The sequence below is a fragment of the Arachis duranensis genome, chromosome 10 (assembly GCF_000817695.3).
Source record: "Arachis duranensis cultivar V14167 chromosome 10, aradu.V14167.gnm2.J7QH, whole genome shotgun sequence".
NCBI lineage: Eukaryota > Viridiplantae > Streptophyta > Magnoliopsida > Fabales > Fabaceae > Arachis > Arachis duranensis.
This window is the reverse complement of record NC_029781.3, coordinates 67,507,472-67,521,603: the sequence shown is the minus strand read 5'-3', so window position 1 is coordinate 67,521,603 and position 14,132 is coordinate 67,507,472. Positions and strand designations below refer to the sequence as shown.

General features: G+C 33.0%; 1 protein-coding gene across 1 annotated transcript; it reads left to right on the top strand.

Moving 5' to 3' along the window:
* Positions 1 to 8,621: 8,621 nt before the first annotated feature.
* On the top strand, positions 8,622 to 9,050 carry LOC107470090 (uncharacterized). Its single transcript, XM_016089463.1, has one exon. The coding sequence runs from the start codon at positions 8,622 to 8,624 to the stop codon at positions 9,048 to 9,050; it is 429 nt and encodes a 142-aa protein (XP_015944949.1).
* Positions 9,051 to 14,132: the final 5,082 nt, after the last annotated feature.

Here is a 14,132-nt window from a genome sequence, read left to right as displayed (position 1 = left end):
GAGCTCTGATGAGTATTCTTCCTCTGAAGAGGATGAGTATGTCACTGAAGAGCAAGTTGCTAAATACCTTGGAGCAATCACTGTTGGATTCTGACCTCCCTGCACTCGAAGTGGATTTTCTGGAGATACAGAAGCCCAATTGGCGCGCTCTCAACGGTGTTGGAAAGTAGACATCCTGGGCTTTCCAGCAATGTATAATAGTTTATACTTTGCCCGCGTTTTGATGGCCCAAACCGGCGTTGCAAATCAGCTTCAGAATTCCCTGCGTTTAACGCTGGAACTGGCATAAAACTTGGAGTTAAACGCCCAAACTGGCATAAAAGCTGGCGTTTAACTCCAGAAAAGTTCTATACACGAAAATGCTTCATTGCTCAGCCCAAGCACACACCAAGTGGGCCCGGAAGTGGATTTTTATGTCATTTACTCATGTCTGTAAACCTTAGGCTACTAGTTTTCTATAAGTAGGACCTTTTACTATTGTATTTTCATCTTTGGACATCTAGTTCTTAGATCATGATAGAGAGACTTTGGTAGCTATCTTCATTTTATGCTATCTTAGATCACTACCCTACATAAGCTTGCCATGGAAAGGAGTAAGAAGGATTGGATGAAGACAGTAGGAAAGCAGAGAGACGGAAGGGAAGGCATCTTCATGCGCTTATCTGAAGTTCCTACCAATGAATTACATAAGTACCTCTATCTTTATCTTATTGTTTATTTTCGTTCATCATCATATCCATTTGAGTTTGCCTGACTAAGATTTACAAGATGACCATAGCTTGCTTCATACTAACAATCTCCGTGGGATCGACCCTTACTCACGTAAGGTTTATTACTTGGATGACCCAGTGCACTTGCTGGTTAGTTGTGCGAAGTTGTGTAATGCCATGGTATTGAGCTACCAAGTTTTTGGGGTTCATGACCGGGGATTATGAGAGTTGTGAAAAGTATTGTTCACAATTTCGCGCACCAGGCCACGGCTAAGACTCATAAAAGTAGCTGTGTTCAAGAATCAACAAACTTAACTAGGAGAATTAATAACACTATCTGAAATTCTAAGTTCCTAGAGATGCCAATCATTCTAAACTTCAACGGAAAATGTGAGATGCCAAAACTGTTTAGAAGCAAAAAGCTACAAGTCCCGCTCATCTATTAGAACTAATATTCATTGATATTTTGGGATTTATAATATATTCTCTTCTTTTTATCCTATTTGATTTTCAGTTGCTTGGGGACAAGCAAAAATTTAAGTTTGGTGTTGTGATGAGCGGATAATTTATACACTTTTTGGCATTGTTTTTAGGTAGTTTTTAGTAGGATCTAGCTACTTTTAGGGATGTTTTCATTAGTTTTTATGCTAAATTCACATTTCTGGACTTTACTATGAGTTTGTGTATTTTTCTATGATTTCAGGTATTTTCTGGCTAAAATTGAGGGACCTGAGCAAAATTCTGATAAAAGGCTATCAAAGGACTGCTGATGCTGTTGGATTTTGACCTTTCTACACTCGAAATGGATTTTATGGAGCTACAAAACTCCAAATGGCGCGCTCTCAATGGCGTTGGAAAGTAGACATCCAGAGCTTTCTAGAAATATATATTAGACCACGTAAACTGGCGCTCAACGCCAGTTTCATGTTACATTCTGGAGTCAAACGCCAGAAACACGTCACGAACCAGAGTTGAACGCCAAAAACACGTTACAACTTGGCGTTCAACTCCAAAAGTAGCCTCTGCACGTGTAAAGCTCAAGCTCAGCCCAAGCACACACCAAGTGGGCCCCAGAAGTGGATTTCTACATCGATTACTTATTTCTGTAAACCCTAGTAGCTAGTTTAGTATAAATAGAACTTTTTACTATTGTACTAGGTGTCTTTTGACAATATAGTCTTTTGACCATTCGGTCTTTTGATCATTCATGGGGGCTGGCCATTCGGCCATGCCTGGACCACTATCACTTATGTATTTTCAACGGTGGCGTTTCTACACACCATAGATTAAGGGTGTGGAGCTCTGCTGCACCTCGAGTTTTAATGCAATTACTACTATTTTCTATTCAATTCAGTTTATTCATGTTCTAAGATATTCGTTGCACTTCACCATGATGAATGTGATGATCCGTGACACTCATAATCATTCTCACCTATGAACGCGTGATTGACAACCACTTCCGTTCTACCTTAGGCCGGGCGCATATCTCTTGGATTCCTTAATCAGAATCTTCGTGGTATAAGCTAGAATTGATGGCGGCATTCATGAGAATCTAGAAAGTCTAAACCTTGTCTGTGGTATTTCGAGTAGGATTCAGGGATCGAATGACTGTGACGAGCTTTAAACTCGCGATTGTTGGGCATGATGAAAAACGCAAAAGAATCAATGGATTCTATTCCGGCATGATCGAGAACCAATAGATGAATAACCGTGTTGTGACAGAGCATTTGGACCATTTTCACTGAGAGGATGGGATATAGCCATTGATAACAGTGATGCCTACATATAGCTTGCCATGGAAAGGAGTAAGAAGGATTGAAGGAAGGCAATAGGAAAGCAGAGATTCAACAAGGACAAAGCATCTCCATATACTTACCTGAAATTCTCGCCAATGATTTACATAAGTATTTCTATCTTTATTTTCTGTTTATGTATTATTATTATTCGAAAACTCCATAACCATTTATTATCCACCTAACTGAGATTTACAAGATGACCATAGCTTGCTTCATACCAACAATCTCCGTGGAATCGATCCTTACTCACGTAAGGTTTGTTACTTGGACGGCCCAGTGCACTTGCTGGTTAGTTGTGTGAAGTTGTGAAGAAAGTGCTGAGTTATAAACGCGCATACCAAGTTGAGCGCCATTGTTAGAGATCACAATTTCGTGCACCAATGTTATTCATTTAATTTTAGATATATTTGTATTTTTGGATATTTTCTGTACAATATTTATGTGTTTTTTTACTTTAACTAATTATTTATTGTTCATATAATTCTTTCTACCTTCTGAGTTTTCTTAAACGTTGCTTTTTTATTTTATTTTTTTTGCATTCATAATTATATGGCTAAGAAATAATAAATGGAGTTTTCATTTTGGAGGAATTTTTTTCTTTTTCTCTGTTCTCTTTTATTTGGATTTTGTTTCATAAAAAATCATTTTGTTAATTTTTGTAGGTTTATTTAATATCTCATTTTGATATCTGAAAGTCTAATGTTATACTTAAATAATAGATGTACAAGATATTTTAGTACAACACATTATTAAATTCTTAAATGAAATAATTAAAGGATCAAAGTTATATACATGCATTGTGCACAAAAATATGGCAAGTAAGCCTTTTATTTGTATTAGTATATGGAGTATATAATAAGAATAGAATTGTTGTTGTGTATAGTTATTAAGATTTTTTACTTGTTTTATTAGATTTTAATTAATTTTTTTATATTTTTTATGAAAATTTTATAACTAATCAAGTATTTGAAATTGTGTTAGTATTTTTGTGTGTTTCTAAGAGTTTTTATCTTAAAATAACCAAAACTTAAAGTATTTTTTAACAAGAAAATACAAATACGATTCAAGGAAGGTCCAACCTTGCCTAATAGGTATTGATGTGAAGGAAATCGTCGGTTTAGAATTTTTTTCGGTAAAAGAAATCGTTTTGTTGCAAGTATAGTTTCAAACTGACCAATAACCTTCAATTAAAGTTTAATTTTGTTTGTCACAAGTGCAAACCAATAAAAATATCGAGAGTATTAGATCTCGGATCGTCTCTTAAAGGAATTGCGATGAGGTATGCGTGTTATTGGTTATGAGGTTCCAAGGGATGGTTTGCAATTAAGAAGACTACAATCTAAATGATAAGAAATTCAAATGACAATAAAAGTAAATCAAGCAACTAAAGATAACAAATACTAAAAAGAGGCATTCATGGCAAGGATTGAAAATCAAGACTTTCTATCCTAGTAATTAATTATCATACAATAGTTGTCAAGAGCTAATCCTATTTCGTCATCTCCAACATCGGAAGAAGGTATAATATTATCTTCACATTGAGAGAAAGATAAATAGGACTAGTTAATCCCAATCCTTAAGTAATGTTAATGGAAACAAGATTAGCTAATCACTCTAAATCACCAATCTAAATTGGGTATTAATAACTCAAGATTGTCTAATTTCTATTTCCAAGCCAGGAATGCACAAAATCTACTCTAAACCTAGACCAAGCATTTTGTCAAATACTTGGAAGGCATAAAAGAAAAGTATGGTAAATTACAAGAAATAGTAAATTCTACAATTACTCAATGTAAGAAAATAACAATAACAACTCAATCAAGCAACAATAAACAAAGAAACATCAAATTGCATTAAAGAGAATCCAAATCCAACAAGAGTTCATAAACATAAAAGTGACATAAAAAGAGAAATTAACAAGAAGAACTAAGAAGATTGAGGCAAATAAACAAGGAAAAGTAAAGGAAACTAAATCAAAACAAGTAATTAAACCTAAATCTAAGATGAAATTAAACTAAGAATCCTAATTTTTAGAGAGAAGAAGGAGCTTCTCTCTCTAGAACTAACCTAAAGCATGATTCCTAAGCTAATCTAATTGCTCCCCCTTTTCTCCATCTTGAATTTAGCCTCTAATAGCTTCAGAAATTAGTTGGATTTGGGCTTGGATGACTCAGAAATCGCCCCAGCGTATTCACTTTAATGAGGTCATGTGACCAACGTCATGTGTGCGCGTGGCTGACGCACGCGCCTCGCCTGGCAAATTCCCTCCTCACGCGCCCGCGTGGGTGACGCGTGCGCGTGGCCTTGAATCCTCCAAATGCTTATTTCTTCATGAATTCTCCACTTTGCATGCTTTTCTCTTCACTTCTTCCATCCAATCCTTGCCTTATAAACATAAATCACTCAACAAATATATCAAGGCATCGAGTGGAATCAAAGTGAATTAAATTTATCAAATTAAAGGTCCAAAAAGCATGTTTTTAACCATTAAGCACAATTAAGAGAAATTCATAAAACCATGTTATTTCATTGAATAAATATGGGATAAGTTGATAAAATTTCCTAAATTCAACACAAGATAAACCACAAAATTGGGGTTTATCAGGTATCAAACTGAATGTCCAACCTTCAAGCATGGACACCCGAAGTCCCCTCTCCAAGTGGACACACACCCAGTGGCCCACCTTGCAAGTCCGGCGGCCAAGACATAAGCCCAGCGTCCCTCCTTGCTCCTAATCACATGCTCGACAGCCATGAAGACTTGGAGAATCACTTAGGCCCATGTCCAAATTTAAAGATAGGAGGCCGGCGTTCACAATCCTCAACTCTAAGGATGCAATATTATTAAGGCCCAATCTCAATTATACAAATCATCAGAAGCCTTAATCTCATCCAAAAATTCAAAATTCAAGAGATTAGTTATCATTAATTCCTTCAAGAAAAATAAAGATTTGGTTGTTAGGATTTATTTGTAGATTAGGTTTGAATTATTGTTAAGATTTGATTTGAATTTAAGTAGGAAGTTATCTTATTTTTTCTAAAGATAAAATTAGAACTAGTTTTTGAATTTGAATTTTAGATAGAATTCAGGATATAAATAACTGAACAACGTTCACAAAAGATCATCATCCGAGAGGAGAATATTTGGATTCCAATCTAAGATCGGATCACACACCTCTCTCATCGTTAGGATTATTTTCTTCTTTTATCATGAATCACTAAATCTCCTCTGTTGAAGGTTAGGAGTTCTGTTTGATTTTAGGATTAATAATGTAAGTGTTTTTTTTATTTTAATTCATACTTCTTTACTTTTTCAGGATTGAGTTTTGTTCTTCATCACTAATAGTTAGAACTATTGAGAAATATTTTAATAATTCTGTCTTGGATTCTGATTTTATATATGAAAAAATTAATTTTTGAATTAGTTTAAAACTCTTCTCACAATCTTCAATTATCTAGAGCTAGTTTAAATAAATGACATATAATTTGGCTAGTGATAGTTTTTAAAGATTGTGTGGCTTAAAATCGACACCATTTTTCACCTCTTCTCTCGATTAATTGACCAAGGGATTGGCGATTAATTGGGTTTAGAGAAATTAAATCACCGAAAAATTAGGGTTTAATTATAAATGATTTGTTGTGAAAATTTTTTTGCATGAATTAAATAAAAAAATATAAGCCTTGTTCTTTCAAGAATCAAACATCTCCAAAACCTTCAACTTTCTCATCTATTGATTTTATTCCAATTTTAAGCATTCTTCCAAATTTTTTCTTTTCTTTTTTCTTTTATTCAAGATCCACAATCTAAAATTTAAGATTTGATTGATCTAATTATAAATTTAATTAAACATTACTTACTTTAATCTATTAATTTTTGTGGAAACAATATCCACTCAACATAATATTACTTGAACGATCTAATACACTTGTTAATATCTGTCGCTCATAATATATTTGGAGTCTATTTGATTAATATAATTTAGATGTATCAACGCCTAATTTTAAATATGTTCGTGTTGCTTATTTAATTTTAAATGTATTTTTGTTTTGGATATTTTTATTCAAGATCTGTTATCAGCCTAGTTACTTGCTGTTTTTTAATATAAACAAAAACTAAAAACTATGTATAAAGTATGTTGAAGATTCAGTCTTTCCAGTTTTTTCCACTTTTTTCAAGAATGTATTCTTTAATTAAAAATATGAAATTAAAATTGTTCTAAAATTATTGAAAGCTTTGCTTTATTATTTAAAGATTGGCCAGGCTCTTGCAATAAGTAGTGCTACAACATGCTTTTATGGACACCAAGTATAATATGACGGTGCATGTTTTTCTTTTTTTTTTTTCAAAAAAAAATTAATTGGTAGTGTTCATCTTATTTAAAGATTAATTTTCTCAATTTTTTTCTTCCAAATTTATTAAATTTGTCTGAAAATTATATATTCATTCAGCTAAAACCAGGAATTAATTAATTAACCCTTATCTTGTATACATGTTAATCCATCTGTTAGCTTTTAGCATTTTTTTTTTCCAGTTGTTAATCTATTTTGATTTGGTGGTAGTGAGATTAATATAATTTGGATGCATAAATGTTTAATGTTAAATGTATTTGTGTTATTCATTTAATTTTAAATATATTTATATTTTTTTCCACAATTATGTTTAATTCGCAGTTTAGAGATTAATATAATTTAAATACGTCAATACCTAAATTTAAAATTTTATGTTATTTTTTTAACCAAAAAATGTAAATTTGTTTTATCCTATAAAAAAAATTTTAGTAAAGAAGCTATATAGAAAGAACACAAGATGATAAGGAAAAATTTTCTTCAAAGATTCCTGAAAAAATTGATGTGAAATTCAATGCAATATTACTTTTGCAATATAGGATTTATTTTCACAAATTTTTTAATTTGGATGTATAATTTTTTTTTTGTATTTTTACATGTACTAATTTATCATATGAATTTTTTTAAATATAATTTTTTTATTCAATATTCAGTCCACAATCACAGTGCTAATAAAAATATGTACTTATACTATTCTAAAGAATGAAAAAACACCAGCTAAAAAATTTTTTATGGATAATCCTAATGAACACAATGATACATAAAAAATTGGAAGGCCAAAAAAACTAGAGAATCCCAATAAAATAGTTTATTTTATAATTTACAAATTTTAGAGTTAACGAGTAACACACACAATGTAGCATAAACTAACTAGTGTATCAATTCTATAAAAAATACTTGATACCCAACATTTTTCCACTGTCGTCGTAGAGATGATGGAGCATCTACACAAAGATCCTATCAAATACCAAGAGATTGAAGATATGGGATTTGGATGCTTGAGACACATTCCAAAGTAGACGAAACCAGAAACATATCGGTTAATGAACATTAGATAGGTCAAGTATTGAGACTCCCTACAAAGGTATACCTAAGATATAGAATTATAATATAAATTGCATACATATTTTCTTCTACGGTGTATAGTGAGGCTAGTACTAGTTATTTTTCTTTCTTTGATAGTACTTCTCTCACCCTTGTGCTACCATTTTACAAGTGATAGCTTTCAAAAGTTAGATCCAGAAAAACATCGTCAAATCATAAACACTTTCGAAGAAAAAACCCTAAAAAAATTAAGGATCCTGTAATTGGATGCTGAGTTACAACCGATGCAGAAAAGGAGGAGTTCCGATGCAACTTTATAATGTTTGTTATGAAGATTTTCCTATTTGCTACCAGTATACAAGCAACTCTATTTTTGGCTCCTACCGTATCAGGAGACAAAATCTAAGTATCTCCTGTGTTCACTCAAGAGAAAGCAAAGTTACAAGCCAAGTTAAAAGGAGGCCAAGATTCAACCCGCATTTCTTTTAGCCAATGATTACCATCAATTGGTATCAGAGCTTGGTCTCAAAGAGATCAAGCTTTACAGCTTGAAGAAAAGATTCTGATGGCAAATAATAATGGTTCCAACACGGTGGCATATACTCTGACAGAAGGACAATCAAACAACAGACCTCCATTCTTTAATGATAAAAACTACAATTATTGAAAAGAGAGAATGGAGATCTTTATTCAATCGGTGGATTACAATTTATGAAAGATAATTATGAACGGTCCACAACTCCCTATAAAGACTGGCACTGATGGTGTTGTCACTCCCAAGTCTGAAGCTGAATGGAATGAAGTTGAACAGAATGAAGATGACAAGAAAAATGTGAAACTCAATGCCAGAGCTATCAACATGTTAAACTGTGCAATCAGTTTTGAGGAATACCGAAAAGTTTTAAGATGCAAAACAACAAAGCAGATCTGGAATAAGCTCCAAGTCACACACGAAGGCACTACTCAAGTCAAGCAAACTAGAATTGACATGCTATATAAAGAATATGAGATGTCCTCTATAAAGGAAGGAGAGTCCATTGATGATATGTTTGAAAGGTTCTCTTTCATCATTAACGGCTTAGATACTATAGGGATTACAGACTCTGAACAAGTGCTAGTGAGGAAGGTCCTATGGAGTCTTACTAAAGAGTGAAAAACTAAGGCTACTGTCATATCTGAGAGCAGTAACCTTAGTCAAATGACTTATGATGAGTTGAGAGAAAAACTACTTGCTTACGAAATCATTCACTTAAAAAAATGATACAAAAAACAAAGGAATTGCTCTCAAATCATGTACTATATCATTGAATGATGAATTCAGTGATATTTTATCAGATGACGAGTTTGTATTTTTTACAAGAATACTCAGAAGAATAATGAAAATAAGAGGAAGAAGCAAGTGAAGCAGCTTAAAGGGACCAAAGAAGGACTTAAGAAGGTCATTTGCCACAACTGTAAAGAAGCTGGTCATTACGAATTTGACTGTCCCAAGTTAAAGAAAGATGACAAGTCTCGAAAAGACAAAAAAAAAGCACTTATGAATTCTTGAAAAGATTTGGAGAATGATTCAGATGAAGATGAAAATTCAGACAACAGTTCTCAAACATGTCTTATGGCCAACCACAGCCGTAACAGTGAGGTAATCTTCATTGAACCTGCTAACGAAGATCTTTATCTTATGATTGATCATCTCACTGAGAAAATAAAAAATTTTCTAAATCAATGCCATGAATTTGAATTTGAAAATGACATCTTAAAAGCTGAAAATGCATTTCTCAAAGAAAAGTTGAGGGAAGTTGAAACCACTATTTATCTTGTTGAAGAAAACAAGCAGCTTAAGGCTGAACACAATAGTTGTGACAAACAACACTCTGTTATTGCATACTTAAATTGTTTTGAAGAAAATAAAAAGTTGCATAAAGAGGTTAAAGGTCTAAAACAGGATCTTGCTAAATTTTCTCAAAGTTCTAAAAATTTGGATAAACTGTTAGCTATTTAAAGACCTCTTTATAAAAAAGTTGATTTGGGTTATTATGAAAAATCATAATTTGTTTTCAAAAGTTCACAATTTGAAAATGTGGCATTCACTACTAAAGACACAAGATTTCAAAACTTAAATCTCCTTAAATAAAAAGCAATATTTTTTTTTGTCACATATGCAATAAAGATAGTCATTTTCCTATTCAATATTTCATATTTGAAAAGAAAATTAGTGAGAAAATCTACAAAATAGTTGGCAAATATAATACTTTTAGCCAACGAAGATGGTTTAACATTAAAGGATCCAAAAAGATTTGGATACCTAAGGTCACTTAAGAGTTTTGTGCAGTTTTGCCTGGCATCCAAGAAAAAGGATGACATCTGGTACTTGGATAGTGGATGCTCTAGACACATGACCAAAAAGTCTACTTTTTTCATCAAGCTTGATAAATATGATGGAGGCTTTGTGACTTTGGTGACAATGGTAAAGGAAAAATAGTGGCTATATGTAAAGTTGGTAAGAGTTTTTCTTCTTTCATTAATAATGTATTTCAAGTTGATGGATTAAAACACAATCTACTAAGCATAAGCCAATTATGTGACTTAGGATATTTGGTTATCTTTGAGAAATAGGAATGCTTGGTTGTGTGTGAAAATCTGGTAAAATTTTGTTTGAAGCAAAAAGGTGCAACAATGTGTATGGACTTACTTTAGAGGAACTAAAAGAACAAAATGTATCATGCTTTATTTCTATAGAATCCAAAAAATGGCTATGGCATAAGAAATTAGGAAATACAAACATGTTTCAAATTTCTAAACTTGTAAAGAAAAACTTGGTTAAAGGTCTTCCTAACATAAAATTTGACAAAGACGTCACATGTGATGCTTGTCAATTGGGCAAACAAACTAAAAACTCTTTTAAGCCCAAGTATAACATCTCAACCAAAAGGCCATTGAAAATGATACATATTGATCTTTTTGGTCCTACTAGAACTCAAAGCTTAGAAGGTAAACATTATGGTTTAGTAGTGATTGATGACTATGCTAAATTCGGATGGATTCTTTTCTTGGCTCACAAAAATGATGCTTTCATTGGTTTTTCAACTCTATGCAAAGAGATTCAAAATGAAAAATATTTGAAAATTGTTTGCATAAGAAGTGATTATAGAAAAGAGTTTGAAATTCAAGATCTTGAAATTTTTTGTGATGAAATCGGAATTTCTCATAATTTCTGATGTCATAGAACCCCCAACAAAATGGGATTGTTGAAAGGAGAAATAGAAGTCTCCAAAAAATGGCTAGGGTAATGCTATGTGAAAATGAAGTTCCAAAATTTCTTTGGGCAGAGGCTGTAAACACAGCTTATTATATCTTGAATAGAACCATCATTAAAAAAGGATTAAAGAAAACTCCATATGAGTTTTGAAAAGGGGTACCACCTAATCTCAAGTACTTTTATATTTTTTGATGCAAATATTTTGTGTTAAACACTAAAGATAATCTTGAAAAATTGAATCCAAAATCTTATGAGGGTATCTTTGTTGGTTACTCAACCACTATTGTAGAAGATGATGCAGGAACTGTAGTTGAATTAAGCTCACAAAAGGATCAAGAAAGGATAAATCGGTTCCCACTGTGGAAAATGCTAGCTCTGACTCTACAGATCAAAATTTAGGAGACAATTCTGTTTTGTCTCCCACTAAAGCTGGAGATTTTGGAACTGTGAACACTGCAGAACTAAATCATGATCAACTGAAATTTCTTCACAAAAGCCTAGAAAATGGAAGTTCTTGAAGAACTATCCTCATGAATTCATCATTAGAGATCCATCCCATGGAGTAACCACCAGATCCTCAAGTAGAAAGAGAGCCGAACTCAACTACTTTGCTCTTTTATCTCAAATGGATCCCCAAAATGTAAAGGAAGCACTTGAAGATCTATCGTGGGTTAAGGCAATGGAAGAAGAATTGGTCCAATTAAAAAAGAATGAGGTTTAGACTCTAGTGTCTTACCCAAATAGTAAGAAGGTAACCGGCACCAAATAGATCTTTAGAAACAAATTGGGTGAGAAAGGTAGTGTGGTTAGAAATAAAGCTAGATTAATGGCCCAAGGGTATGATCAAGAAAATGGCATTGACTTTGATGAGTCATTTGCTCTGGTGGCTAGAATGGAAGCAATAAGATTATTGCTTGCCTATATGGCCCATAAAGGATTTAAACTCTTTCAAATGGGTGTTAAGTGTGTCTTTTGAAATGGCTTTATTGATAAAGAAGTATACGAAGCTCAACCCCCCGATTTTGAAAATAATATGTTTTTAAACCATATTTTTAAACTTTCAAAAGCTCTTTATGGTTTGAAACAAGCTCCAAGAGCTTGGTATGAAAGACTAAGTTCTTTCTTGTTACAAAAGATTTTCAAAGGGGCACTACGGATACTACTCTCTTTATTAAAGAATCTAATTATCATTTCATACTTGTCCAAGTGTATGTGAATGACTGTGTTTGGATTAGCAAATGAAACCTTGTGTGAAGAATTTGGAAAACTAATGAATAGTGAGTTTGATATGAGTATAATGGGAGAACTCACATTCTTTCTTGGACTCCAAATCAAACAAACTCCTAGTAAAATTTTTGTACACCAAGGTAAATATGCACAGGAGTTAGTGAAGAAATTCGGTTTAGAAAACTCCAAACCAATGAATACTCCAATGCATCTAAATACCAAACTTAACAAGGATGAAAATGGAAAAGATGTTGATGAAACTTGGTATAGAGGAATGATCGGATCACTCATGTATCTAACATTCTCTAGACTGGATAATGTTCAAAGTGTGGGTGTATGTTCTAGATTTCAATATCACCATAAAGAATCATATCTTTCAGCTGCAAAAATGGATAATTAGATATATCAAAGGCACATCTGATCTTGTTCTGTGGTATCCTAAAATTGATGAATTCTATGTAGTTGAGTATTGTGATGTAGATTATGCAGGTGATCGTATAGATAGAAGAAGTACTTCAGGCATATGTTGTTTTCTTGGGCAATTCTTGAATGTGTGGTCGAGCAAAAAGTAAGCTACTGTTACTTTGTCAACTGCTGAGGCCGAATATATCTCAGCCTCCTCTTGTTGTTCTCAATTAATTTGGCTTAAAATACAACTTGTAGATTTTAAATTGCAAGTCAATAGTATCCCTTTACTTTGTGATAATATAAGTGCCATTAACATTTTTAAAAATCCAATTTTTCACTCTAGGACTAAGCATATTGAAATGAGATATCATTCTATTAGAAAACATGTGCAAAAGGGTACAATTGACATTCAATTTGTAAAATCTGAGGATCAATTAGCTGATATCTTCACAAAATCTTTGTGTGAAGATAGATTTTGTAAATTGAGAACTACTCTAGGAATGGTTAATGTTGAGTCTTTAAATTGAAAATGCCTAAAATGGTTTTTTGGTTATTTTTGTCTCATAGGTTGCAGGGAGACAAAATTAAGTAGATGATGACTTCCACTCTCATATTGTAATGAACACCATTAGAGAACCAACCATGTACATCATATATCTTACATCAATAGTCTAACAGCAAAAGACAATATACACCTAAGCCAAAAAAGAGAATAAGGTAATAAAGGTTTCTATGTTCTTATGAATAAGTTCAACTATTGCGATCTCCGTTTGCGATTTTTTTTCATAGGTTGTTCCCCGACCCGTTTCATCAGTGTCCTTGTACTTGGTGCCGTGAATGGTGATTTTACCTCCTTTTTCTTGTTTCTTCCAAGGTTCCGGCGGGCACATTTCTCATTTTCTTCCAACAAGATTCGCACCTGTCCTATTCTCTCATTGTGCGCTCCCATCACAATATCCAGCATTAACTGACCTCTCAAAGCTAGAAGCATATCCTGTGGGTATTTACATGATGAGGATGGTGATTGAATTTTGCAAGAAAGATGAACTGGAATTAAAAATCTGAGAATAATAGATAGAATAACTTACATCATCCCATTCATGTAGTCTACAATCTTCAGTCCATAACTCTATGAATTTAATTACAAAGATGCCACAATCCCAGCTATGTAAATAACGAGGGTACATTCAGTGTGATATTAATGTGGAAGCAATTGTTAAAGCATGAAGTTGCTAGGTGTGGCAATTACTAATACTTACCCGTTGGGTTGCACTGGGACTGATGCATATTCAATAGTTGGGCCATTCAACGTATGCTCGTAAGTTGGGATAGCCACTTTGGACA

Bases quoted from the DNA above. Each gene is read 5' to 3' on its own strand.
- LOC107470090 (XM_016089463.1), top strand. From the start codon at position 8,622: ATGAACGGTCCACAACTCCCTATAAAGACTGGCACTGATGGTGTTGTC.